Source organism: Idiotropiscis lumnitzeri, chromosome 19, assembly GCF_059441095.1.
Source record: "Idiotropiscis lumnitzeri isolate Australia: NSW breed Sydney's pygmy pipehorse chromosome 19, RoL_Ilum_1.0, whole genome shotgun sequence".
In the NCBI taxonomy this organism is placed as follows: Eukaryota; Metazoa; Chordata; class Actinopteri; order Syngnathiformes; family Syngnathidae; genus Idiotropiscis; species Idiotropiscis lumnitzeri.
In genome coordinates this window covers 6,111,662-6,138,679 of record NC_142409.1, presented here as the reverse complement: position 1 = coordinate 6,138,679, position 27,018 = coordinate 6,111,662, and the positions used below count along the sequence as shown (strand labels likewise).

Below are 27,018 nucleotides of genomic sequence, written 5' to 3'. Positions count from 1 at the left end.
AATAATCACCAGATAAAGATTTCAAGGGAACGACCACGGCGAGCAGAGACTCAAAGTGTTTGACTCAGGTTCTTTCCAGCGGGACCAAACAGGCGTGTTTCTGTCAATGTTTTCGCCGCACTTTCAGCATTGCCTCCAATGCACAGCTTGTTCACACGAGCTTCGCAAGATGATAGAAAATCTCCAAGGTTGGGCTGAGTGGGCGGAGGTGAGTTTTCGTGAAACAACTGTGGGAGAGGTGCTTGTTTCCCACAAGTCTTCAGGGATTCCCCTCTCCTCCGCTGTAAAAGCACCACTGATGGACGTCTATGTTTGGCAGGTGCTCATATACACTTGGCGCCTACCGTTGCCCACAGCCGTGAGGCTGTCAGGACAGAGTGCATCGCGAGTGAGCCGAGAACATTAGAATTGACATTATCTCGCAACAAATAGGCTATTTGCTGCTTGTTGCAGTCCGGAGAGGCTCATCAGGAGCTGCCAAGCTTCAGGAAGGGAGAGCTTGGAATCTTCATGAGGTGGATGATGGGGTGGGTGGTTTTAGAGTGGGTGGAAGCTGAACTAACCTGCCGGTTAATGTAAGCAGGAAGAGCCATGAGGTTGATTTCAGATTGAAACCAAAATGCAGTCATAACTCATGCAACATTACAAGGCAAGTTTGGAGAACTCCAAAATATTTTGCCTTTGTACTTCTTAGAATTGTCTACAGATACCAAAATATGGTGTCAAAGCACTACTTTTCTATTAGAAAGCGCTATGACCAACCAGTCTAAATAAACTATTCTTCATTTAACTTCAACATAATTCCATGGCACCAACATGCCACCCAAAGAAATATTTTGATATTAGACTGCTTTGGCGTGAGCACATGCATCATCTAAGCCACTTCTCCTCACGGGGGTCGTGGGCATGCCGGAGATCATCCCAGCCGTCTTCGGGCAGTAGGCGGGGTGCACCCTCACCTGGTTGCCAATCAAAGGCAGGGCACACGGAGACAAATAACCACAAACGCTCACAATCACAACCAGAGACAATTCAGAGCGGCCCATCAACCTACAATGCATGTCTTCGGAAAGCGGGAGGAAACCGGAATACCCGAAGAAAAGCCATACAGACAGGTTGGAAAACATGCAAACGCCACACAGGAAGGCCGGGACCGGAATTGAACCCTACACTTCTGAACTGTGAGGCGGACGTGCTAGGCCTGAGTACAAATACAGCAAATAGGTGAGTTTCCACCAATTAATAAAGTAAGATGTTTGTGTTTTAGAAACAATTGCTCCCCCCCACCCCCCATGGAAACACTGCAAACTGTCATAAAATGTTTATGAACTGCACAGGCAGGAAGCATTTGAGTAGTTAGCAAATGTTGATTATTCATAGGATAGAAAATGTACTTTCTATTGTTTGCTTATAAATAGTTGAGTCTCTGGAGTGCTTGCCCACCCGTCAAGTGTGAAATGAAACAACCAAGTAAATCTTTACTGCAATGCAGTGTATGAGTTGAAATGTTTGTATTGTCTTTAAAAGTCCTGCCTCATTGTTCCACTGCAGAATGATGTACATTGACGGTAACCGAGTTTGTTGTCCCAAAAATTACACCCGAACATATTATTTGATGAAAGCGTTTCTATATTCACACGCATGTTTACTATTGTGTGTATTGTCACACATCTGCAAGCAAGGCTGTACACTTCTGACCTGTTGATTTAAATGCTACAAGTATTGGAATCATTTTCTGGCCAGTTGGAGTATATTTAGTAAAGATGTGATTACATAAACAACACAGAGAGCGGCTCACCTTGTAGCCCATCAGAACCTTGAAGAGATGGAGCCAAATATTTCACTCACTCACTCACACGTCTCTGGAAATACCTTTTCACTGAGTGCCCCTCTTTTTGCTCGGTGTTGCGTAACCGCTCTTGTGTTGTATTATTGAAACGTTTGGCTCCGATTAGAGCAGCAGATGAAACGGCTAAATGCTAATGTGTGATTTCCCGTGGGGCCGCCCGGTTTCATGAGCTGCAGGTGTTTGTCGGGGAGGAGGAGGGCTTTTAAAGCACATCGATGCCAATTACACCCGCCATTGTTTGGATTTCGCGTTACTCGTCGGGCAGGTGGTCCAAGTTTGCATCAGAAATCCTTCAAACGTATCGACCCCCCGACATCCAAACCTGCTGTCGGCCCATCAAATGCAGTTGAAATCAGTCAGCTGTTAAATAAGAAGACAGTTGGGTGTAGCAGGAAAAACCTCTGCTATCGCCCATAACATACTTTTGATTATCTTCACGTAGGCTGAAAAAAGTGAGGCGACCGCGTCATTGTTCACAAAAAAAATTGTTATAAATGTGTTGGGGTTTTTTTTTTTTTGTACTTTACAGGCTGCTTTTGCATCTTGTCAGGAAACAGAAAGGAAGAAAAAAGAAGCAAGGCCAAAACAAAGAAACGAGAAATAAAATAATGAAATAAGGACAAAAAAGGTAGGCCAGAAGGGAACAATGGAAAAAGGAAACTAGAAAGGAACTAACAATGGAAAACAGGAAACGGGGACAGCGCGATGTAGTAGTGGATAGCAATTTTTGCCTCACAGAATTAGGTCTTGGGTTCGAATCCTGGTTTGGGGAGTAAGAAAGGGAGGGAAAAAGAAGGACCGGAGGGCAGGAACTCATTTAGCTCAAACAAATTAGAGTATCACTTTTTTTCCGTATACACGAAACCCACTCACAACCAGTCCAACATATAATTGAGCTTCCCTATCACAACAAAAATACAAGTCCACATTTGCATGTTTGCCACTTCGGCCAAGAAAGAGTGCAGACAGCTTCCAGCTGTAAGATTTTCTCTGAGCAGTGAGGGTCCATAGGTGAGTTGAGTGCACTGGCCACCCTGACTCCTCGTTTAAACCTCACTTCCTCATCTCGGCCCTTTACGCGACTGCGCCGCATTTTTTCTTGCTGTGCTGAGCATGCAAAAGTGCCTTCCGGGTTTCCTTCGCTTCTCCTTCATTTATTTTTTTCCCCCCCTCCTCCTATAGTACATCACTGCAGATTTATCACCTGACACTGTATTTTTTTTTTTTCCCGAAAGCATGCAAAAGGAGTGGAATTATTCCTGGATCCTGACAGGGCAGCCTCAGGGTGGTTGGGAACGGGGTTTGGAAAAAGGTGGGGCGAGGTGCAAGAGATGCGCACAGTAAAGGGAAGAAGGAAGGAGTCTGAAAAAAAAAAATGTGACTCATGTAAATGCTGCTGAGGAGAAGAGGGAGGGCAGAGGGGGATGAGTATAATTGATTCTGACGACCCAAGTCAGATGGCGTTCTTCCCAGGGGGGGAGACGGTGAGTGGATCCCAGCCAGAGTCACCGTTACGGAGGGCGAGGGAGGTAAAAGGGAATAAGGTAGGATGGAGGTGTGAAAATCCACTTCTATATAAAAGTAGTACGCGTGCGTTTACATGGCAACAACGTAACAAAAATTAGAACATTTGAGAAAAGGGCCATATGGCGTCTACTTCACTCCGATCCGAGTAGGCATCCAAAAACATGCATGTTCAAATGATTGAAGACCAGAATTTGTCAATAAGTGTCAATTTAAGTGGGAATGGATGTCTACAAAAAAAAAATACTGGGTTATTTTCAAATTCATTCACTGGGTTGCTGTGGATTTTGAGCAGATTGGGTTACTTTTTTGGACACGGGTTGTGTATGAAAGTTGAAGTCAAATTTATGGAACATTCTCAGAAAATGCTCATGGTGACTGACTGTGGGGTTCAAATTGAGGTGAACGCCAAAATACAGTTGGGTCGTTACTTGGGTCCAACTTTACATCATCCACAAGTGGAGATCTTGCAGCGCCTCATAAATGGACTTAAGGCGTGCCGATCTCCTACATGGACTTCAGCAAGTCTGTTACGCACCACCCTTGCGCAGACTTTAGAACTGAGGGAAGCCACTTTGATTGACTAGGAAATAATCCAGCCGTGTTCACTCCCACAATGGCGCAAACGCCCATTTCAACCTGCGCGAATTTAAAAAAATACCATCCGGAAGAAAACTCCAACCATGTATGGTCATAGCATGCTTTGTGCTTGACTTGCAATGGCCATGACAATAGGGCCGTTGGTCTTTGAAGGGTCGTTGGAAAATCTTGAAACAATAGGCGAGTAAAACAGTACAAGAATTAAAAATCCACGATTTGTCTTATTTGCTTGTACGAAACAAAATAGCTTTTAAAAAGTCTAACAAACAAAGCAAACTGCAAAAATGTCTCCTCCACACACATGCAAAAATTCAAACATTTCTATGCAGAAAAACACTCGTCTTCTTATTACCCACGCACCCATGACTCCTTGGAGCCAGACTGTGTAACCAAATTAGCCATTCTAATGGCTTCTTACTTGCAAACCTTGTTAGCTTTTTGCGCTACAGCAAACACAGACATCCTTGTTGTGAGTTGTGTCTAGAACTATTGTATTGATGATGGTTATTAGCCGCGCGTGTGTGCGTGCGTGCGTGTGTGAATATACGTGCTCCTCGTGTGGAGAGCGCGCTCGCCCTTCCAGCAGGCCTGATTCATTAACCTCATGTAGGAGACAACTCAGTAAATGTAGGTTACTGCTCAGTAATTCCCCAAAGGCAAAGTGTCGGCATTAGCATCCGGTTATCTCGCCATATTCCCCCAAGCTGAGATGACTCCGGAAAGATGCTCTCCGTCTCATTTAAAGCATTGTTGGGCACACACGTGCAAATGTTGACACACACGAAAAGAATGTGATTCAAACAGGAAAGGTAATGGAGGAAAGTGTCAACAATTTTTTTTTTTTTTTTTTTAAGTCCGGATTTTTTTTTTAAAGTTCTCAATAGATGTTTTGGAAATAAAGACAGAACATGACTGAATAAATCCATATATCATGTGCAAGATTATGAACCTGGACATGAAGTGGATAGCAGACTTTGAGTCATATGAGAAGTGAGGGCAAGATTAGAACAGATGGCAGGAGTTCCCCTGGGCGAATGGCGCCTGCCCCACTGAACACTGGGAGCTCTTGACCATCTGGACAGAAAGGCAACGAGCAGCATCCCAGAGAGGATTCCCCACTAAGTGACATGGAAAAGGAGAGAGGGGGCAGGCCCATTTGGAGCAATGTCACCAACATTATGTCCATGAGCTATGTGAGAATCGGGTGACAAGTGGCCTTAGGAGCGGGGTGGGGGTTTGTGTGTGTGTGTGTGGGGGGGCACATGTCCCGACCACATCCAGCAGTAGGCGCTCTCTCTCTACATGCATCTGTCCATTTTCTAAATCAGGGAAGGTAACTTAAATTCTACAGGGGTGGCACCATTTTGCATCATTGCTACTGTGGGGCCACATAGGACTACAGAGATCCTAAGCAGATGTATGGCAAAAATGTGATTTAAAATATGGACAAAATACATGCTCTTAATATTTGATAGATAATACATTTTTAATGTATGTATAAAAGAGCCACAATGCAACCCCAACAACAAACGGTTTGAAGCAAACAACAACAAAAAAATAACATTCAAGTACGGCACAAAACTGCGGAACATAAAATCAAGAAGCAAGAACTTTTTTTTTTCTCACAAAAATCTCACTCAAAATTTTAGTATTATTGAGGTACTATGCTTGATCCAAATCAGCAAAAAAAAAAAAATTAGGGACCTACACATATTGCGGTAGTAGCCAATGTAAGATCTGTAAGCGCAGCAAAGACATGTCTACTGACTAGTGGTGATTGGTGATATTGCAATTTTTATTTTTATTCATGGTTCTCACTCACCGGTTTGCATATTTGCAGAATTATTTTTTTTCAATTTTTTTTGTATTTTGGATTTTTCCCAGTTTTTCTGGGATCAAACTCCAAACTTTTTCTTATATTTTTTTTGTAGAAATCTTATATTGAATGTTTATCAGCATTAACTGAAAGATGTTTTGAGTTTGTAAAAAATATATATATTTTTTTTTTCCGCAGTAGGCTAAACCTCCGTACAGTTGTCTTCAGTCCAATTAAATTTAAGACTTAAGCACTAATGACGATCGTTGCCTACGTGATATGTAATAATAAGAAACATTGGGGAAAAGCTTCCCTGGTTTGGAGCCTATACCAAGTGGGTGGTGCCCAACTATTTTTAACAGGTGTCATACACACTAAAAGGTTGCGTGATCCAATCATCTGCCTTGGCAATCTCATGCTGGGTTGCAGATGGAAATTAAATCTCAACCATCAACAGTCAAAGAGTTCAACCTGATGTTTCACGCACGCACACATGCTGAGCATTTCTTGAATCTCAGCTGTTGTGGAGGAGGGCGGGTGAGACGGAAAGCTGCAGTTCTGAAGCATGCACGCTGGAAGGAAATCTCAGTAATATTCTGTAAGCTGTCCATCACCTCATGTAGTGTAAGCAATTGCTGGAATGTATGGAGCCAAGCTTGGCAGAATTACAAATCAAAAGCATATTTCTGGTTTTGGCTTTGGGAAGTGTGCAGTCATCTCTCATGCTCTTCAGGAAGCTTTAAATGGATCCAGACTGGAAGTGGAGTCGGGGCCATGGTATGTTTAGTTAAGGTAGATGATTTGAACCAGAGAGTTTATTTCTCTTATCTTTCCATCATGGTGCTTCTACATGAGGTGTCTATGAACATATAAACATGGAATATATAAGGAAGAAAAGAAAGACGAGCTTCCGTTTCGTGCGTGGTTCATTTGAGTTGTTTTAATAAGCACTTAAACTTTGAATTTTTTTTAACGATCCAAAAAAAAATTTGCCATTTGCAAACTATGGCCCGGGGGCCACATGCGGCCCGTTAAACGTTTTAATCCGGCCCGCCGAACTTGAAAAAGATTCAATGAATAAACCTTGTCAATGTTTTATTTTCCAAATACTGTGGTTTTTCAAAAACATATATATTGTTGTAATACTTTTTACTTTCATTTAAATTTAAATGTATTTTTTTTTTTATCCAATGAGGTGAGATGATCTTAGTACCCATTGTGGCCCGCCAATCAAAAAGTTTGCACACCCCTGCTTTACAGTCTTAATTACAAGAAACACTGACAAATTCATTGAGACTCTGAGTTGATAATAATACTTTATCTTTTCGGGACTTGTTTAGGGGATTTAAGTGGCCCATTTGTTTGCATGCTGTCGTAAAAGTAGAATAATATAGCTTGGCATATCTTTTCATTAGATTCCAAGTTTGTCAGCTTGGCGTGAAATGCATGCAAACAGGTGTTAGTATTTAGAGGAATTATAAAGTGCACAAGCGTAGGACGACCAGAATACGATTCTTTTGCTTGAAAATCACTTGTGGACCAGTTTGTTGGTACCTGACTGGATTATCTCAAAGTAGAGTGGCATCTTAATTTTAGAGTGATCCATTTTAGGAGTTTTGTGAGTTACTTGCCACTGCTTGGCCAATGAAGATACACTAAGCCAAAATCAAGAGCACCCAGCCATTTTCCTAACAGACCTTTATCTGGGTCTGGGTCAGGACAATTTAGATGTCATGAGCCTTTCATATTCGTAGTCAGCTGGGATAGGCTGACCGTAATGAAGACATAGAAAACGGATGGACATACTGCAGATGTTTCTAGGGCCTTTGGTTTGGTGGTAACCATGCCTGCTTGTCTTCCTCTCTACTCCATTTGGAGCTCCAGCGGATCGATGACTTTCTCCAGCCGCCCGTCATCAATTATTCACCTGATCAGCCCCGGTTGCTCATTAGATGACTAATCTCTGAGGGCCAAGGGAGACGGGACACTTTGAAACCTGAGCCCAGGACAGAGGCAGCAGGGGAAAGGAAGGTCGGCTCACGTGTCCATATTGAGAAAGAGACACGCAGGGAGGGAGTGATCCTAAATATGGGCCTACCGTTTTGTACATGTAGTTCCTGACATGGAGGCGCTTTATAAATCTTTCATGTAACCATAGAATCACTTTGATGACTGCGCGCACATATCACCGACACGCCACATGTGCCGACAGAGTCGTCACACATGTTAGTGTATCAAGACAGACTGGCAACCACCGGCGGGGAGGGAGCCAAGTGGAGTGGAGATCATGTTCAACAAAACACTGCATGTTGCGCTCACGTTACAACGCCACTTAAGATGTTCTCAATGGTCAGTACATCACTTTTTTTTTATGCGCCTATAAATCTCGGCCATTTCATCACCTTTACTTTTTCGGGTTTTGCCGCATATTGTGATGTTGCGTCCACTAATCTACATGCTTGATGAGAAAAGACCAATTCATATTGTTTGTGAATGACTAACACTAAAATGATCACATGAAGAAGGCCTTTCATTTATTGTTCTATCGTGAATTCTAGCCAGTGAGTCAATGCTCATGTCTGAATTTCCACCATTTGTCTTCGACTCAACATACCCTTTTAAATAAACTGTAAATGACGTCACACATACAAACGACAGTGGTAGAGAAGAAGGCTAATTTAAGCCTTCTTTAAAAAAAAAATTTCATTTATTTTTTATATAAATTTAAGCCATAGGCCTACAAGAGCTGTCATGGGAAAATGTCTCATTCCCCCCCCCCAAAAAATAAAGATAAAATAAAAATAAACAGCCTGCGTCTAAGGCCAACTCACAAGGTGTGAAGAAGCTGAAACCACACAAAGAATTGGACCCAAAAAAGGAAAAAAAAAAAGAACACTTCTGTTCTCCATTCTCAGTGATCACGAAGTCGGGGAGTGGAGAGGGAGGGGGGGGGGGGACTTTGATCAGACGGGTCCCCCTGAGATCCAGGCGGAGGTGAGAGCGCTTGCGTGACGGCTGCGCTGCGCGTTGACTCTGATTAAAGAGAAATATGCATCAATCTATAGCGCACTTCTTTTCATCTGCGCCCGCCACGTGTAACTGATGTTGCACCTTCGGCGGCTGAAGCAGCACCTGAAGTCGCTCATTTAGACCCTTTTGAGTCTTTGCAAAGTCGAGGAAAATAAAAGAGAATCGGGGCACGGTTGAGGAGCTTTTTGTCTTTGACGAGCTGCAGAAACCCTGCCAAAGGTGCCCTTTGACCTGTGACACAGAATCATGTGCTTCCAAAACAATTAGAGCCAAGGACCTGCATTCTGCACGGCTGTGGCAAGGCTCTCCCTTCCATTCGGTCCACTTATTTTCCTCTCTGCTGTCTTTTGGGACTTGGAAAAGAGTGGAGTTTCATGTCGCTTGAGAACAAGAAGACAAGTAGGCATCGGCCTCATCTATTAAATATGAAGCAATCAAAAGGAATACTGCTACTGTTCAAATGCTCGGCTTGGAACTTGATAACCTCACATTCCTCTGAACGTCTTCTCTTCTCTACTGCATTTATCTTGTAAAAGACAAAAATCACCAAACTAAGGAGCTGCTGATACAGTGGGAACTCTGGAGGTTTTCAATGATCTTTATGCATTTAAAAAAAAAGGTACTTTTTAGATAGTTTTTTTCACCTGTGAATGATGCAAATGGTGCAAAAAGAAAAAAAAAAGACAACAAAGCGTTTGAAAACGGCCACAAATAAACAGAAAGTGTACTAAAATCAAGGCCGGAGGGTTACATATCACACTATTCATCTTTTTAGAGTGAGAACATTTTCCGGTACCATGACGACTTGGAAGGGGGGGGGGAAGCGAGGGGTGGTTACTTGTTGCGTGCTGGTTTTAAAAAGTAAGTGCTAAAACTGCGCATCACACACACAATCCCTCATAAGGGATGGAAATTTCACTTAGAGAAGCAGCACTTCATCACCAACAGACATTTGTGACGTCATTGCGTGACAAAAACAGAACAACTTGTTCAACAGAGATTTTTTCACACACCAAAGAAAAAAATAAATACTTCAGAATCAAATTTCTATCCTATGTGTCTTGGCTGTGAGACAAACATTTGACCTCAGTCATCTGATGTCATATTTCAAATCAATAGATTTGTTGGGATATTAATACCTTGATGCCTGAAGATCTGTTGAAAACTGAGCATGGCAGATTGAAACGTTACCTTTGTGCCATTTTATGTCCTTTGAAAACGAGAGGTCTATTTCTTTGGCAAGAAAAGTTATACCTAAAAGTTAAAAACAGAAATAAGAGTATCCCATTAAATAAATTTCAGCAGAGAAACCCATTATCAAATTAAAAATATACACAGTACGTGATCAATAAAAAAAAAAAAAAAAAAATTAAACAAGTCAAGCCATGTCAATTGTCTCAGCAAAGCATTTTTTTTTATTATCATAAACAATTTGTTCTCAGGGTACACCAACAAGCACAAACACAAGAAACTTTTTTTTTTTTTTTTTTTTTAAACTTGTGGATGTTACTCATGTTATTGATGAGTGCGGGATTCCCACCTGCAAACTTATTCTGAATTCAATAAGCAAATGTAACCCTCAACGCAACCACTTCCCTATTGGGGTTGAGGCTTGCGGGAAAAAAAAAAAAAAAAAAGACACAAACACACCCACGCAAACAGGCATTCAATGAGCACTAGTGCACTGCAGTTTGGCCACTTCCAAACTGAGTGTTCTGTTGTGACCAACAAGTGCAGCAGATAATCTAAATATATCCGTAAATATATGTATACTGTATTTATAATTTTCCACAATATATCTATTGTATCTATAGACTACATCCATTTATATCAATATAATGTATATTCATAGATGGATACTTTCACTATGATTTTTGCAACATTTAGGTACATTCAATTGACCCTGTCATTTTGTTTTCATATGAAAACAGACAAATTTGAACCAGAGAATCTCCCAACCAAGAAACTTGAATCAAACAAACATCTCAGTAACACCTCATTTAACACAAGCGCACGAAAAGTCCTCTGTAATCATCTCGTATAAAATAGCATATTTTTCTGGACGACAGTACAGTACAGAACTCCACAGAGAGCGAGTCAATCGATTTCCTCAGGTGCATACGTGAGCCGGCAACAACATTAACTAGCTAAAACAGTATCATGTCAGTGGTTAAAAGCTTAAAACACAGATGTACAATCACTGATGTGAATAGAACCTTGGCATATCACAGAATACACAAACAGGCAATCAACGAGGAAAGAGATCTCGGCCACCAAACTGAAGCCACAGAACACATGGAGTACTTTAATTTATTCTTTTGAAGGCCACAAGGCAGTCACATGACTGCTGGTCAGGTATGTGCTTGGGTTGCATTTGGCAGCGGACCCTATGAAGGAGTATTAGAACAACACCATAGAAAAAAAAAAAATAAATATTGTGGTTTGAATTGCAAAATAAATTTAGAATTAAGAAGGGAAAAAGTGTAAAAATTGAGAGACTTACGGCACAATTCTACTCAAAGTTTCAATCGTCCACTATGCTAAATATTATGGGAATAAAGTTGTAACGAAGGGGGAAAATATTTAATTTAAAGAATAATAGTTGGAATACAGTTTGCTGAAAACATGTTAAAAGAAATGCCAGTTTGGGCACATTGACAGAGTTGCCAGTTTAATGTGACCGTGCAAATGTTTGTTTCTGGTAAAATGTGCACTAATCTGATGCGGTGTGTTAATTTAGAATATTCCAACTTAATCCAAATGTTGCCCAAATACTCCAACATACTGTATGACCAAAAACACTGCCTTTAATGCTTTTCTTTTTCATTACAGTAACAATATATTTGTTTAGATTGCGATGTGGTCTTACCTGATTATGGCCAACTGATTAAATGGTCTTCCAGTGTAGATAGTTTTTTTAGCTAAACTACTTACACCGCTCAGGACAAAAAAATAAATAAAAAATACAAATGAACACTTCCCATTGAGGGTGTAACACCATGCAAATTTTGAGCTGGTTTTGCAATATTGTCAGACAAAAAAAAAACTGTTTTGTTGAATAAACCCACAGAATAACCTTCAACCCGAGTGTGAATGGAACAGTGTTGTTGGATGCAGACGTCCCAGACAAGTCGGACCAAAACTACATTCATGGCTAGCACTACAATCAATTATAGGAATATAGAGCTTTGCATGGGATATTTGAACAGTTTTACAGTTTTTTTTAAATTAACATTAAATAAACGAAAAGTGCAACATAAAATGAACAAGACCATAGTTTATAAATGTGGAATATTGAAGGATGGGAGAAGTTGTGAAATGTGAGAGAGTTACTAAATCCCTGCCTTGCTAAAAGTTACAACCAGGCTCCATGTTGGGTATGCTAATGTGGACTTGGAACAGGAGTGTCCAGACCCCTATCGACGTCATCGTCTTCCAGGCCTGAGTAGGCACTCAGAGCTGCCCATAGTAAGCTAGGTTGCTCACAGTGGTGGTAACCCCTCCAGTGCTCCAAAACCTCTTCTTTCATTTTCAACACCTTGCTGCAAAGTACACAGTTCAAGGCGGAACCTGCTGCAAGTACCCCGAGGCATCTGACGGCAGCTGACGTCGGCACAGTCTCGCTGTCCTCCCGCGCACTTCCAAGGTGGTGGAGTGCAACGTGCCTCTTGAGTTTAGCAAAAGAGAAGAATTCCTCATCGCAGCTGCCACACTTGACAAAGTTACGCTTCTTGTTGAGCTGCCGCCAGTAGTGTGCGGCACGTTTTAACAGTTTTTCCTCAGCATTAAGACCGCCCGGTGAGGGTTGGCCACCTTGAAGTTGGATCAGGACCTCCTCCCCGTGAACATACACGAGGTGCATCTTCATGTCGGCAAAAGTGGGAGTGACCACTTGGCAGCGGCCACATTTAATCTGCAGCTCCACCGATTCTTCAGGATCCTGTTCATCTAATGCTTCTGAGTTGTCCCTGTTGGGAGACAATGAGTAAACTTTTGATCAATATTGACACACACATAAACACGCGCACAAAATTGTGACATCTCTGTGTGTATATTGTAGATTGCTCACACAATTTGATAAAATGACAAGAATTGTCTTACCCCTCAACAGCCACGTCCTCCTCATGACGTTTAATGGACGGCTCCACTGTAAGCAAGACCTTGTGCACCTCTCGCAGATGACTGAAATACACGCCCACATATCCAAAGGCCTTTTTACAGAACTCACAGCTCAGTGACCGACGAGCTCGGGCCTCGGAATGGTGAAGCTTCATATGGGTGCTCAGGCTGCCCGCGTGCGCGTACGCTTTGCGGCACACCGGGCAGACATACGGTCGACTGTTGGTGTGACTGTTCATGTGGCTCTGGAGGTGATGCTTAAACTGGAAGCAGCGACTGCAGGTGGGGCAACGATGGATGGAGCGGTTGCCGACCAAAATTCTGGAATGGGAGGTACCGCTCAGATGGAGAGCGACCGGGGGGTGATGTGGAGGACAATCTAGGTCCTTAGTCGCGGTGGGTGTGGGGAGCTGATGACTCGGTACAAGATCCAGTTCAGAACCATCTGAAGTACTGGCAGGCAAGCGAAGTAGCTGGGGAAGCGCCTCCATCACAAACAGGGGCTTGGGCTGAATGCTACGGTACTTCTTTGAAATGTCAACTTCTTTGTCCTTGGAACCTGAAAGGACGATTGATTGCTTATCAGGCACCCTTCTACGAAAAAAGGACAATGACCTCTTTTTCCGGGCCTCATATGCTAAGATGTCTTCCATTGTCTTTCTCTTTCTTCCTCTTTTCTTTCCCGGCAGTTTTTGAAGGTTACCCAATGGGATGAGTGGGTTCTTACTCGGAGGCTGATGAGCTGAGTTTGGCATCTGGCCGCTACCCCGAGTAAGAGATTTTTCGTGGATCAAGGAGGAAGGATCTTTGGGGCTCATGGGACCGGATTGGTTTAAGCAATCCTTATCTTGGGACAAGTTGAGCTTGGCAGCCGGAATGAGTGTGGTCTTCATTTTAGAGTATGGTAGGATGGGCAGTTTACCCTTAGGAGGGGAAGGGATAATCTGCACCGCTTTACTGAAGATGGCTGGCGAGATAACAGCGATGCTGTTTGGAGGCTGAGCTGACGCAGGCTTAGATTGGCACATCCTCATCATCGTAGCGCTTTGCTCCAGGGATTTGCCCGGCGACGTTTTGAGAGCAGTTGGGAGAATAGAAGGTGGGCATACATTTTGAATAACACCTGTCATGGCAGATTGTTCAGCTTTTTCTGGGGCTTGTTCTAATTGGGTTCCCGGGTACAGGACAGCATTGTCTGGTAAAAGGGCGGGGACAGAGATTTCAGAACAGGCCGGGTCTATAAAAATGACCTGCTCTGACGGTTCCCCCTTTGGCTTTTGATTTGGAGTGACCGTGCACTCTTCTTTCTTTTCCTTAATCAACGACGACGTGCTGCTCACTAGCTTTTTTGTCGCTGCAACCCCAGAGGCAGTTTTCACCCTTGCAGCTATTGGTGTTGACCTAACCTTATCTGTGATCCCTGCTCTTCTCACAGGCTTGTATCTGGGTATGGGTAGTTTAAGATTCCTTTGAATGGACTGGGTTTGTTGAGGTTGTTGCTGTGTTGTCTGAGAGCAGACAGGAGGGGTCAGTGCCACCAGAGAGAATGTGCCATCTTGACCAGCTATTTGCATCAGTGCATAATTTTGGGTAGGCACGACGATGGATTTAGGGGTGGAGCCGCTATTTGCTTCAGGGAGGGTAGGGGGAGGTTGGCAGGCTAAAAGTGCAGAGGAAGGGGAAGGCACAATGACTGGGGCCTTGGGGGCGATGCTGCGGAACTGAAGGCTCTTCATTTGAATGGCTGGATTCACTGGAAACCAGCTGAAAGACAGACCAAATTCTTGTATTAGATATTATTTGGAAACAAACTTTGAAAGACTGCAGATAACAGCTTAGCAGCACTACAATTGCAATTTTTCACTGGTTGACATGAAACTTACATTTTTGAGAAATCTCTTCGGGATTCAAATATAAGACAAAAAAAAAAAAAAGAAAGTATCTGCAATAGTGTGACAAGCTATCCATTTAGCCACATCTCTTTGGTCACACATAGCAGTTGTCCCCCCGAGGCTAAGGACAGAATGCCTTCTTTGATTTGAACTCAGCGGGTAGTCATAGTTCCTGCTGGGCCGTTGCAGTGAATTCCTTGCGTCATCCCCCAACTCACTTCCTGGAAGGTACAGCCAGTAGGAGCCTGATGGCTCCAAATAGGGTACGCAGTTTTCCCATAAAGCAATACCACATCTTTATATCAAAAGGTGGCAAAAATAAAACTGGAATGCGTCAAAGCTTAATACACGGCATTGATTTTCATAGAAGCATTTAGAAGAGACATCACTCCAAATCCACAATCGAATACTAGGTTTACGCATTCTAGAGGTATCACAATTACACTGCAAGAATACAAGAAAATAAACAAGAGAGAGAGATAACGTTTTTCAAGAAGAGGCAGTAATGAGAAAGACCTAAAGGCATACTGTTAAACAGCTGGAAGTGTTTTGGGGCAAAGAATATACCTGACCACATGATAGCTCCATAAACGTGGAGGTATTCCTTCTCTATATACAGTAGACAACTGATACGATTTTGATTGTGGCTGAACACTCAGAGGAATAAACCAAAGGTTGGCGTGGACTTCGGGGCAATTTATGTTGGCCATAGATTTGAACTGTGAGAGGAAATTTCTTCCACCATGTGAAATATCAGTAAGACATGTTTCAAGGAATGTTGGGTAATAATGGCTGAAAAAAAAAAAATTACATTTGTCCCGTAAAGTCTGAATCTGAATCGTCTTTATCAGCCAAGTTACTGTCAATGATGACTTGGCAGCAGTCATTCAACAAATACAAGGTTGCATATGAAACTTAAATACTCAGATATGACAGACATCTGATAACTCTACCAAGTGGAAATTGGAATGCTACAAAGTGATGACAGTGGTCTTGACAGTGGGAGTCGCAGGATAATTGGAAACAGCAGTCTGTTTTTTACTCGGTTTATTAGCTTGTGGGTTTAATATAAGCGTAATGCGACCGTGGCAGTTAGCATCTTGATGTGCGTCAAGAGTCTGTTGTAACGGAGAGAAGCCGGTCACTTTTCAAAATAAAATATTTTTCAGCTTTGAATAAATAAACCTGAAGTACTGCAGGTTTTTTTTTCTATTCCCTTTCATCTGTGTGGCCCCACGGACCGGTACCGGGCCGCAGCCTGGTGGTTGGGGACCACTGCTCTACATTGCTAGAACAGAAGGGGGCTGTAAAACCTACAATTGGTGTCACAGCAACAACCAAAACCTAACCTGACCAAGAACCTGATCTATGTATCTATAACTATCAAAAAACATCCATATGAAGCAATTTTCAAGCTAATGATCAAAAATGCAGTCTATAACCAAATAAAGGGTGTTCATGACATCCATCAGACAGAATGTGCGATTTTTGCAGTCTCCTGTTACATCTACAGAAACAGCTGCTGCCAATCTGTCAGTCAAACCACCTTTGACTCAAAAAGTGCAGTTTGACATTTCTTCTTGTTTTTCCACGGGGCGCATAAATCTGTCTCTTTTGACAGTTGAATGAGACCTGGATGGGGAGATAGCATTTGATCAAAACAGTTTACCAATTTAAAATGGCTTACGTATTTTTCGATACAGCTGCCCAACAGGTTCCGCCTTCCCCTATGGACTTCTGAAGCTCAAAGTCACGTCTAACTAAACTTTCAGTTTTCCACACTGTATTCATTTTACTCTAATCTTAAGACATCTTCCCTTTGCCAGCTCTAAATTTTACAGCAAGGGTTTATGAGGCGTCCATTGTGGAATAACACAGCAAAACATTGGAATACTTGTGGAAGTATGAGGTTTCATTTCACTCAATCTGCCATTGGATTTTGAACGCTATCGGGTTTAATCTGACTGGGGTCAAAGGTCAGGGGTAGGATGATGCAGAAAACTTGTTTTTGTTGGGGGGGGATTGAGAATGCAGGGGACAGAGAGAAAGGGGAGACAGATTAACAGGTGAAGCCAGAAGGGTGAGAGGTGAGGCACGTATGTTTATGCATGGAAGAGGTCAGGGTTGAATAAGAGGGCAGTGTGCGAGCAGACCAAGCATGAAGTGAGCAAATTAAAAAAAAATAAATAAAAAAATAGAACTTTGGACGCACAGAGCTGGGGCACATGCAAAAATGTAGCCCATGCAAAAAAAAAAAATAAGATGCCAAACAAAACTGGCTTCAATTAATAAGGTCAAGCCAGGTTAAAGTTGTACTCAGTGCATTTTTTTCCAGGAAATATAAAAGGTTTAAGTGCTTTAGAAAATAGTATATAAAATTCAATGCAAATCAATAATTAAATGGAGAAACATCTCACTAAATCCGGAAAATGATTAATTATTTATTATTTTCAAAATATATATAATAATAATAATATTGAATAATATCGCTTATTAGTTGTGAAGTCTTGTTTCAAGGAACAATGTATCTATTATCATGCTTATCCCGAGGCCAAATATCAAAACGTACATTTGTTGGATGAGAGAACATTTACGGAGAAACATTTCAAATTTCTTAATTTTATTTGGTCGTATACTGTTAGTTTTTTACATTTTCAAGCGCCAAAATTATGTTTGGAAGTGCTAATAACACTGGGAGCATTCTGAACCAATTTACTTTTATCCGGCCAACTACTTTAAAGGGTTGACAAGTACGTTTTTGGGATTACTATGTGCCATATTTTCTTTATTTACTGATTACGGTCATTGGAACGCGGTATCTGCAGGGCCTTGAAAATGATTTAGTACTTTTTTTCCTGACTGTTACCTCAACAAATAAACCCCTTCGACGCCTTTTATGGGGACCATGACTTATTACTTGCTATAAGGTGAAAGTAAATGTTGATCAGCAACAGTGAAAGCGCTTAAGGCGAACACAATCCAGTCTGGTACACTGGTGAAAGTGTTGTAAGTGTAAACATTTCAATTAAATTGGAAGTAATAAATAAATTGGAATACCTGCACTTTTTTTTTCCTTTTCAAGATAATTAGTTTAATATTGTAGGACTTTCAAATTTGAAGGTTAAGCCATATTTGGAGCGCAGAGATGTGTGAACTGTCTACTCGAACGCAAGACTTTTGACATGTTTGAGTAATTAGCTGAAAATTCTCTCTTTCACAATCACACGATTTCAGTGCCCAAATTGAATTGCATTACTTCCACATTTTTTAAGTCTACAATTAAATTTTTACGCATGGTGTCATTTAATTTATTTTTTTTTACCGTTTGGATTGACAGCAGGAAACATGACATTACAAACTGAACTTGTATTCTGAGGAGAGGACAGCAGAGAGCATAGTTGTGAGGTTTGTTATCTCCTCGCTCGGGAAAAGCAACGCTCATCTGGGACTCCAAGATAGGGCCGAGAGATGGAGCTAGTCTGGAATGAACTGCGTGTCCATGTTGTGAGCGGGAGGGGTAAAAACACAGCAGAGGCCAAACTCCCCCAGGTTTTGGCGCAGATGAAAGGCCAGGATCTAGGCTAGATAAGAGGGCAGATCACGGGGGGTCGGGGCCAGCCGGCTGTGAGAAGCCATGTCTAGCAGTCATCTTTCACAATCCTCTTCCTCCACACAAACGTAAGAGAAGTCAATACATGTGAATATTTTTAACAGTTTAACTATTCATTTTGAATCCACCTGAGCACATTTCTTTCCCCTCTGATTGCAAACTGCTCAATCACAATTGGTGAAAACAGTCAACTCCAACGTGTAAAACTGCATGCGAGCGTGCGAGTAGGAGAGTTAAGCTCTCTTGTGTCCGGAGCACGCGCAGTCATGGGGAAAATGAAATCGGTGTTTGCGGAGGTCCTCGATTCGTCCCATGGCTCATGCTGGATGAAACGACTAGGAAGACAAACAAATAGTGTTTTGATGGGATCCAGCTGTTACTTTTGTCTTTCCGTTGGGCAACGAGGAAAGGTGTTGCTCTCTCTCTCTCTCTCTTTCTCTCTACCACAGCACCATATGGTATGCATGGCATGTACAAACAAAACACACAACCATATGTCATCCACTGTCACCTGAGCAAATCAATGCACGGGAGAAATCCATTGTAATTAGGACCATGGCGATTTAGCCTGCATGTGGATGAAATGAATCGATATTGAGACCTCACCGCGAACCCGCTATTGCTCATACACATCCCTTTAACTGACTTGAATGGATTTAACCGCCCTTTTTTGCCACGGGTGAAAAAAAAAGTTCATATTCATGTATGAAACAAAAATATAAATCTAAATCCAAATCCAACCTAAATGCGAACGTTGCCTATTAATGTCAGGATGATATCAACCTCGAACAACCAGCCACACTCTTCAGCAAAGCTGTATTTCATCAACGGGAAGTTTCAATCACACAGTGATGAACATCACATGTGAACCAAAAATGAGCACATTTACAAGCTAACGCATACGTAATAAATATGGCAAAAGGATCTGGAGGTGGGTGGCATCAATGCGGAGTAAAGGTGACAGCAGTGTGTCCAAGAGCATGTCTAGAAATGCGTGTTCGTGGTCTCAAGTGTTAACACCCTACCCCTCCCCAGGCAGCCAGACTGTCTTAGTCATCCAGACTTTGCAACGCTAAACCTTTACCTGACCTTTCCTTACGCGGTGACATTTGGACCCATTCGAATAGGTCAAACAGCACTAAAGAGTGTGGAAGAAAAATGGAGGGGAGCTGGAAAAAATAAATAAATAAGAGAAGTTGACTGAGAACTGTCGGCAGCGACAAGAGGTGTCCAGGAAAATAATTAAAGATTTTCTTACATTTTCCAAGATTGAAATGCTTACAGAAAGAAAGAAAACCAAGAGGGTGACTGTATGGATTATAAAATATTGTGTGTATGTCCCATCTTAGCTGGGTTTTTTTTTTTTGGTGCTCTAAACAACTTTGCACTTAAGTTAATAACAAGGTGTGCTTTGGTACATATTGCCCCGCAGGTGTCTATATTCTCGTTCAGTTCCACCGCTCACCCGCGAGGCTGGCCTTTTTTTCCCTTTAAGAATAAGTGTCATTTCAAGTGTCTTGTCTCTCATGTTCCTAAAGATACAAAAAGCATCTGAACTGCAGGGGAGGAAACGCTTCCCCTTTCTACCTAGCTCGCCACTAAACCACTTTAGATTCATCAGCATTTTTTTATGCTCTTCTCAAATACAAGTGGGTGCAGCGTGTGATGCAGCTCTAATATTTAAACATTGCAATATACGAAATAAACACTTCAACACGGCATCTTAAAAAGAGTTTTGATCGGATTGGCACCGCCGGGGGGTGGGGGGGCATCGTCGCAACCTCGAATGGGACACAAACACCTTAATGATCATGCGACTCAATGGGACAAATTCAATGGGGAAATCTGAGAGGAAGGAAGATGCCTTCATGATAATTTTAGTCCCGATGCATCTCAGATGAAACACTGGAAAAAGGGCAGAGTGGCGTAGAGAAGCAGGAAAAGTTCTGCGCATCTAATTTTTGACTCCCCCTCCACCCCGCATCACACCGTTCTTAGTATCATTATCTCATGCAGCCAATATGAAAGAGAGTCTCATAGCGCTTTGATTTTCTGAATCATTCCTCCCTCTCTTCCTGTCGCCAACCCTCATCGCCTCTTCCTTTCCGCAGCTTTCATTCTCACCTCCCTCCCTTTTCCCCACTACCTGAGTAAATAAACAGTGTTATGTGGATGCTAATTACAGCTGGTTCAGGGACGTAATGGGCCCAGAGACAGATAAGCAGCAAGGTAGGAACAAGGAGGAATGAGAGGCATGGGAGGGGGGTGAAGGTAATTTACCTCAAGGACAAGCCAACAAGTCACAAATCACAAATGTTAACGTCGGACACACAAGTGTGGCTTTGAGCTTTTAACCCAACCAGTTGACTGAGAAGAAAAATGCGTACGCAACGTCTTGACGGACTTCAAATGGAGTCAAGTAGCACCGAGAGAAGAGCCACATGTTTGTGGTTCAGCTTGAGAGACAAATGGGAATGTTGTAAAACTTCCTTAATTACATCTGCTCCTACAGACATGGTGCCCAGATCAAAAGAAAAGGCACACAATTCTCGTGTTGAGGTGAGACCGGGCTCAGTTCAGACAGGAAATAAAACATTTTAAATAAAATAAACTATGAGTAACAATGGGGACTCATGTTCGAATTTGGAATATTTCTGACAGTCCAAACTTGTCTCCAAGTATGGATGTTGATAGGAAGTGTCAGATACAGATGTCATTATTTTAAGGAAACTTCACAAATAGTTGGGAGTCTAGTGTGTCTACCCACCTATCAAGTGTGAAATGACAACCAAACAACTTTTGTGAGCTGCCTATTTGTGAAAATGTGTTTGTAAGCCACTGGTTCTGAATTTGGCCCAATTGTGATATTGCAATTCATCTACGGGGGTTAAATAAAATAAAATAAAAAATAAAATAAATAAATAAATAGATAAATAAAATAAAAGTAAATAAATAAATAAATAAATAAAAATAATTGTGGATGCATCACAAGAATTGCTCAGTTCAGCAAGCATCAAAAGATTAAATCTACACCTGTGTTAGCGAGGAAAAAAAAAAAAGACCAGCATGAAGAGGGATTTTGAGATAGGCAATGGTAATTTTCAGAACAGTTGACAAATTGTACGCGGACAGTTTGACCATGGAAAGAATCATTGCAGTTTTCAGTTAATTCTAATTTTCACTCAAATGACGGATAGGAAGGTGAAACATTGCAAGAGACCAGGTGAAAGGATCAAGGGGAGATACGTAGCTAGAGGAATTTTTTTTTTAATGTTATCCTGAGTGGTTTCTTGATTAAAAGAAATCTTATGATCCCAGATTAGGACTCGATTGGTAATGACAGGTGCAGGAGAAACCTTAATGTTACAAAGACTTGCGTAAGCTTTTAATCTTGTGTTAAATCCACTGCAAACACCGACAGAGAGACAAAGTGGAAAGAGAAAGGTAGGAAGGATCACAATGTATAAGGGATTGCAGAGGAGAGGGAAAATTGAAAAAAAAAAATGTGATGGGTGGATAGATGAGCTATTTTTATAATGAGGTCAGTGTGAGCTATGGGATTTTTTTCTCTTGGGAATTACACACACATACATAGACAAGCTGTAGTGATGTATCCTGCTGTGCATGGCTACCTCCATCAACAGAAGAAATAGGCAGAGGTAGATGACGTAAGAGCGCAATACATTTTTAAAGATGTCCTTTTTGTAAGGACAAGTCACGTCAAATGAGACGATTGCGACCCTCATTCAAGATTCAAAGAAACTCAGATTACCTATTTGATGATTTCCTTCGTCATTAGGTGGCGCCTAGGCCGCGGTCGGTCCTGCCCCCCACCTCTCCGCACTCCCCCTGCAAACACATCAAGCATTTCACCTTGAGATTCATCCTGATGAATGTAATGTGCGCATACGACATCATCGTCTTTTCTCCAAGCATTCAACAAATGTCCCCTCGCCGTGTGGTTTGGCTGTAAAGTTCCCCAAAGCGAGGGTGACAAAGGTGAAAGATCTCTCAAGCGATGTTAAGTGTAAAGAGTAACACGGTGCGGCGACGAGTACATTCGTCAGGGACACGATCCACACGTGGCTTTGCGCATAACACACGCAGACACACTCCATTTAACAGAACGAGCGCTCGTTTAGCCAACAGTGTCTCGGCAGGCAGGGACACACAGGCTGCCCACTCAGTCAGATCCATCCATATTAAATAAATAAGGAGCGCTCTTGTGTGTAAATTATTCATTTAACACGCCTTATCCTCTTCCAACAACCTTGTTAGAGCAACTCGGGAGTGGAAAGAGGGGGGGGGGCACAAAGCGACGGTGCCGACACCGTGGCTCATGAGCGACTCAGCAGAACCTGTGGTGCATCTCTAAGCTCTCTGGGCGTTCAGTCATAAGGGGGCTAATTCGGCCTGACACCGCCTTTGTTTCAAGCAGAAAAGAACTGCGTACACACGGTAACGCACGTGCGCAAGGCCACACAATTGAGCTCACACTGGCATGCACAAACTTGAAGAGAAAGAGCATAAGAAATGAATTTTTAGCGTATATTCATAGAATAATCATTCTACTTGTCTGGGTAAATTATTGAAGAACGGGAGAGTGGCACACGCAATGGAGTAATTCAGTGGATGCTTTCCCGTGCCGCTTGAACTAAGATCAGAAAGCACAGGAAATCAACGGTTCACCAAATGATGCTGACAAGCCGCCAAGTTTTTAACACTAATATTTTACCTGTACCATGCGAGTTCTGCAAAAAAAAAAAAAAAAAAAACGATTGTTGATGATTACGATTTTTCGGGCATTACCATTAAAAACTGGTTTGGACCATTGAGAGATTTTTCTACACATTTTATTTGAAAATGGTTAATTACGTACTGGTTTATTTTGCCCGTAGTAGATTATGGAAATTTTGTTAAAGGCCATCACCGTATAAATGAATTTTAATATTCATAAGAGTATGAAGCAGAATACAAAAATTTGTCTATATAGGACAAACTAGTCAAACAATCATGGCTCAGCTTAAAAAAAATAAGTAAGATGGCTACAAACAGGTAGCTTTTGCTGCTTAACTCGTATTCCACAAACACGATATTAATAAGAATGCCATGTTTAGACTAGTATTGTGGTAATGAACATTTTATTGCAATTTTTACGGGGGGGTTGACTTTAAGGTTTACCTTTAAGGTTTGTTACTCAATTTATTATTATTATTATTTTATGAAGTTTCACACTAGTTTCTCAGTGACTGCAGATACAGATTCTGTATTGAATTTGTTCATAAGAAAAAATTCATGTTAAGGCAAAAAAAAAGAAAAGACTTCAAATTTTTTAATGCAAAGGAAAAATAAGAAAAATAAAACAGGTGTCCCACAGTGGCAGGACTGCAATCTAAATTTGCTGGGACCACATGAAAACATCGTCTCTATTCCAGGCCGTGGCTGAAAAATTACAGCCCTGCTCGTTCTACTCTAGCATTAAACCTCAATTAGCGCACGACTTCGCCAATGATGTCATTACACCAGGACTCAAGAGTCCCGAAAGTAAGGGTTACTTCTCTTTGGAAAGACAAACGCTTGTATCTGAGCCACTTTCACGTTTTCCCTCGAGTGGTTATACAGCCGAGAAACTTTCACTCAGAGTAAAAAAAAGGTGACATTCTTCAAATGTGTCTTGAAAAAACAAAAACAGGAGTTTGTTGTCTGGTTTGGCTAAATTTACCAAGACTGGTAATACTATCATGACGGAGCTTTTCCAAGGTCAGCCAGGAAAGACAAAAATAAAAGGTGTTTGACCTGTAGTAACCTGACAGAAGAACGTCCAATGGGACAACAACTGCAACGGGAAGGAACATCGAAAGGGAAACTTGAGCTTGTCGTCTTACAATCAAGAACAACATTTAAAAATCAATAACGATGGATTTACTAGACTATTGTTGTTTGTTCACTCAACTGCATTCATCATTTTTATTGAATTTATTGGAAAGTTTCACGTGGTTGTACATGCTCTAAAGAATACAATAATTATTCGTGTTATCACTCTTTAAAAGTTGCACCACACAATGAGGACAATTGATTCGAAACATCTTCTTGCATGCATACACTTAGATCCATTTAAATAAAAAAAACCTGATTAGAGTGTGAAGGTGCTGTCCTGTATGGCGAACAAAGGAAGACGTGACATCAACACACTCCTTCAAGGCAGCACCTCCTACTTTTCTTTTTCTAACAGTTTCCCCTCTCTGTAAATTATTTATTGCTGCTCACAGCAACTTCTCACCCAAAGACCACAATCATTCTCAAATCTTCAAAGAGAAATCAGTTACGTCTAAGTTTGTGTGTGGGATTTTTTTTTTCCTACTACCCAGTGGCTTAACAAAACTTCTTCTTCACTACTCACAGGTGAGAAGCAATGGGCTGAGGGGCCACTTGCACCGAAAGTGGAACAGACTTTTTTTTTTTTCTTCCGAGCCAAGCTCGGGCAAAAAACTTTGAGAAGGGGTGGATTTGGAGAGGGTGAGATCAAAAGCCTGCAAGTTTCTGGTGTGCGGATCCAATCAGCCGAGAGGGCCAAGGAGAGGAGGAGAGACAAGTACTTCCCTTTTAAATTGATCCCACTGAGACCCTCAAGGTTCCCCTCGCAGGACTCGCGGAAAAGCGCTAAAAATCTGGCCCGGCGGATCTGACGAGAAACGGGGAGGAGAGCGAGAGAGAAGAAAGACTGTTTTGGGTGGGGGGGTTGGGACGCAGAAAGAACAGAGAAGTGTGAGGGAGAGACGCCAGTTGTGGCAGATCAAGAGAGGTGAGGTAGACAAGGAGGTGGGCTCATTTGCCAAGGGGGCATCGAAGCATCAATGTGTTCCAGCAAAAAGCCAGTGTGGAGAGAGTGTGGGTGGTATCAGCTATCAAACCAGTGCTACCCATACTCTATGATGACGAGCTCAACCAAACGCAAGTAGATCTTTATTCTGCCCAGGTCTTGGCAGCAGAGACGTTGGATCATTTCAAGCTGGCCTGAGATCAGACCCTGGACGAAGATGGTGTCATTATACAGCAGCGTGTTCGGCTCTCAAAGGAACAAGCGCTATCGGAGCAACCCAGAGACTCTGCAGCCTGCCAGACTCACGACCGGCTAAGCGTTTGCCAACTTGTGCACAAAATACACACAGTGAAAGTGGATATGTATGCCTTTTCAGTCACCGAGATGTTTTTTTTGCGGTGACTACGTTTACAGTCATCAACAAAGAAAGGAACATCCAAAAGACAAATGTTAAATTAGTTCTCGGAATTGTATCATTAGGCTGGTAAGTTTTTATTCGCTTATTTAAGTTATTCGAGGAATCAAGAAAGGTGCACGACTTACTTTTGAAGTCTGGGCCGATTTCAAGTATATTCAGACAGTGAGCAGAATACTCGAGAAAGAAGGAGTAATTTAGATCTACACCCTTTAGGACAGGCGTGGGCAAACTACGGCCCGGGGGCCACTTGGGGCCCGTTAAACATTTTAATCCGGCCCGCCAAACTTGAAAAAAATTAAATAAATAAACCTTGCTCATGTTTTATTTTCTAAATACTGTGGCGTCTCAAAGACATTTTTTGTTGTAATGCTTTTGTCCACTTTCATTTCAAATGTAATTAATTTTTTTCTCCGATGAGGTGAGGTTACCAAAACATTCATCTTCTGGTATGGCCCCTCTGTCAAATTTTAGAACCCATTGTGGCCCGCCAATCAAAAAGCCTTCCCACCCCTGCTTTAGGATCATCATTTTATTTTAATTTATTTTCTGAATGGGACTCAGCAAGCTAAGCTTTTCCACTTTCTCTAACTTGGACAAAACTGTCAAGCATAGAACAGCTACACATAAACAGTTATGTTAACTGTCAGGAAGACAACGATAATCCAGCACTGAAAACATTTGTGACAATTTACCCTAGAATCCACTCACAGCACAGCTAATAAAATACGAGGAAGCGTAGCAAGACAATTTGTCTCGTCCGTGAAGCGCATTGACAGACCCATTGATGCCGACATCTCTTTAACATGAGGTTTGAGGGTGTTTGGTCTCCCCTTCAGTCACTTGTGAGCTGCAGAGCCTGGAAATGATTAGGCCTCGGAGGGCAATTAGCCCGAGCATCGGCGAGCTAAATATAGTGCAGCTTGGCCGTGCTCTGCTCCTGGGTCATGTCCACAATTCAGCCTCCACGCACATATGTTAGCACAATCTGGATTGTTTCATGACTGATGCGAAGGCTCCGCTGACTCAGACGAGATAACATAACTCAGCTGTCGATCAGGTGTCTCGTGAGGCCACGAGTGGGAACGAACCCTAAAAGGAAATATGTCCCTTAAGATCTCTTACTTTAATTCAAAAAGGCTTACTACAATAGAGCCTGATGTAGTCTATTCAATTTTTTTTCATCAAGTAGTTTGGCAAAATTTCATCCAAATGCTATGGATGGGATGTACTTTCCCACAGTCTTGCAGAGACTTAGTAAAAAGCAAAGAAAGAATGCTTGTCATTTTATAGCCTCCTGCCCTTTCAGTCTACTATCTCCTGCCCCTGTGAGAAAGAAAACG

General features: G+C 42.0%; 1 protein-coding gene across 1 annotated transcript in view; it reads right to left on the bottom strand.

Moving 5' to 3' along the window:
- Positions 1 to 10,211: 10,211 nt before the first annotated feature.
- The window catches only part of znf438 (zinc finger protein 438), a 29,826-nt gene continuing 13,019 nt past the window's right edge, over positions 10,212 to 27,018 (bottom strand). Inside the window, exons 3-5 of the mRNA XM_088283568.1 lie at positions 22,213 to 22,289; positions 12,921 to 14,702; positions 10,212 to 12,787 (exon numbers count right to left, since the gene is read on the bottom strand). Of these exons, the coding sequence (XP_088139694.1) occupies positions 12,202 to 12,787; positions 12,921 to 14,674 (2,340 nt within the window). The 5' untranslated portion in view covers positions 14,675 to 14,702; positions 22,213 to 22,289 and the 3' untranslated portion in view covers positions 10,212 to 12,201. The remainder of the gene's footprint in view (positions 12,788 to 12,920; positions 14,703 to 22,212; positions 22,290 to 27,018) is intronic.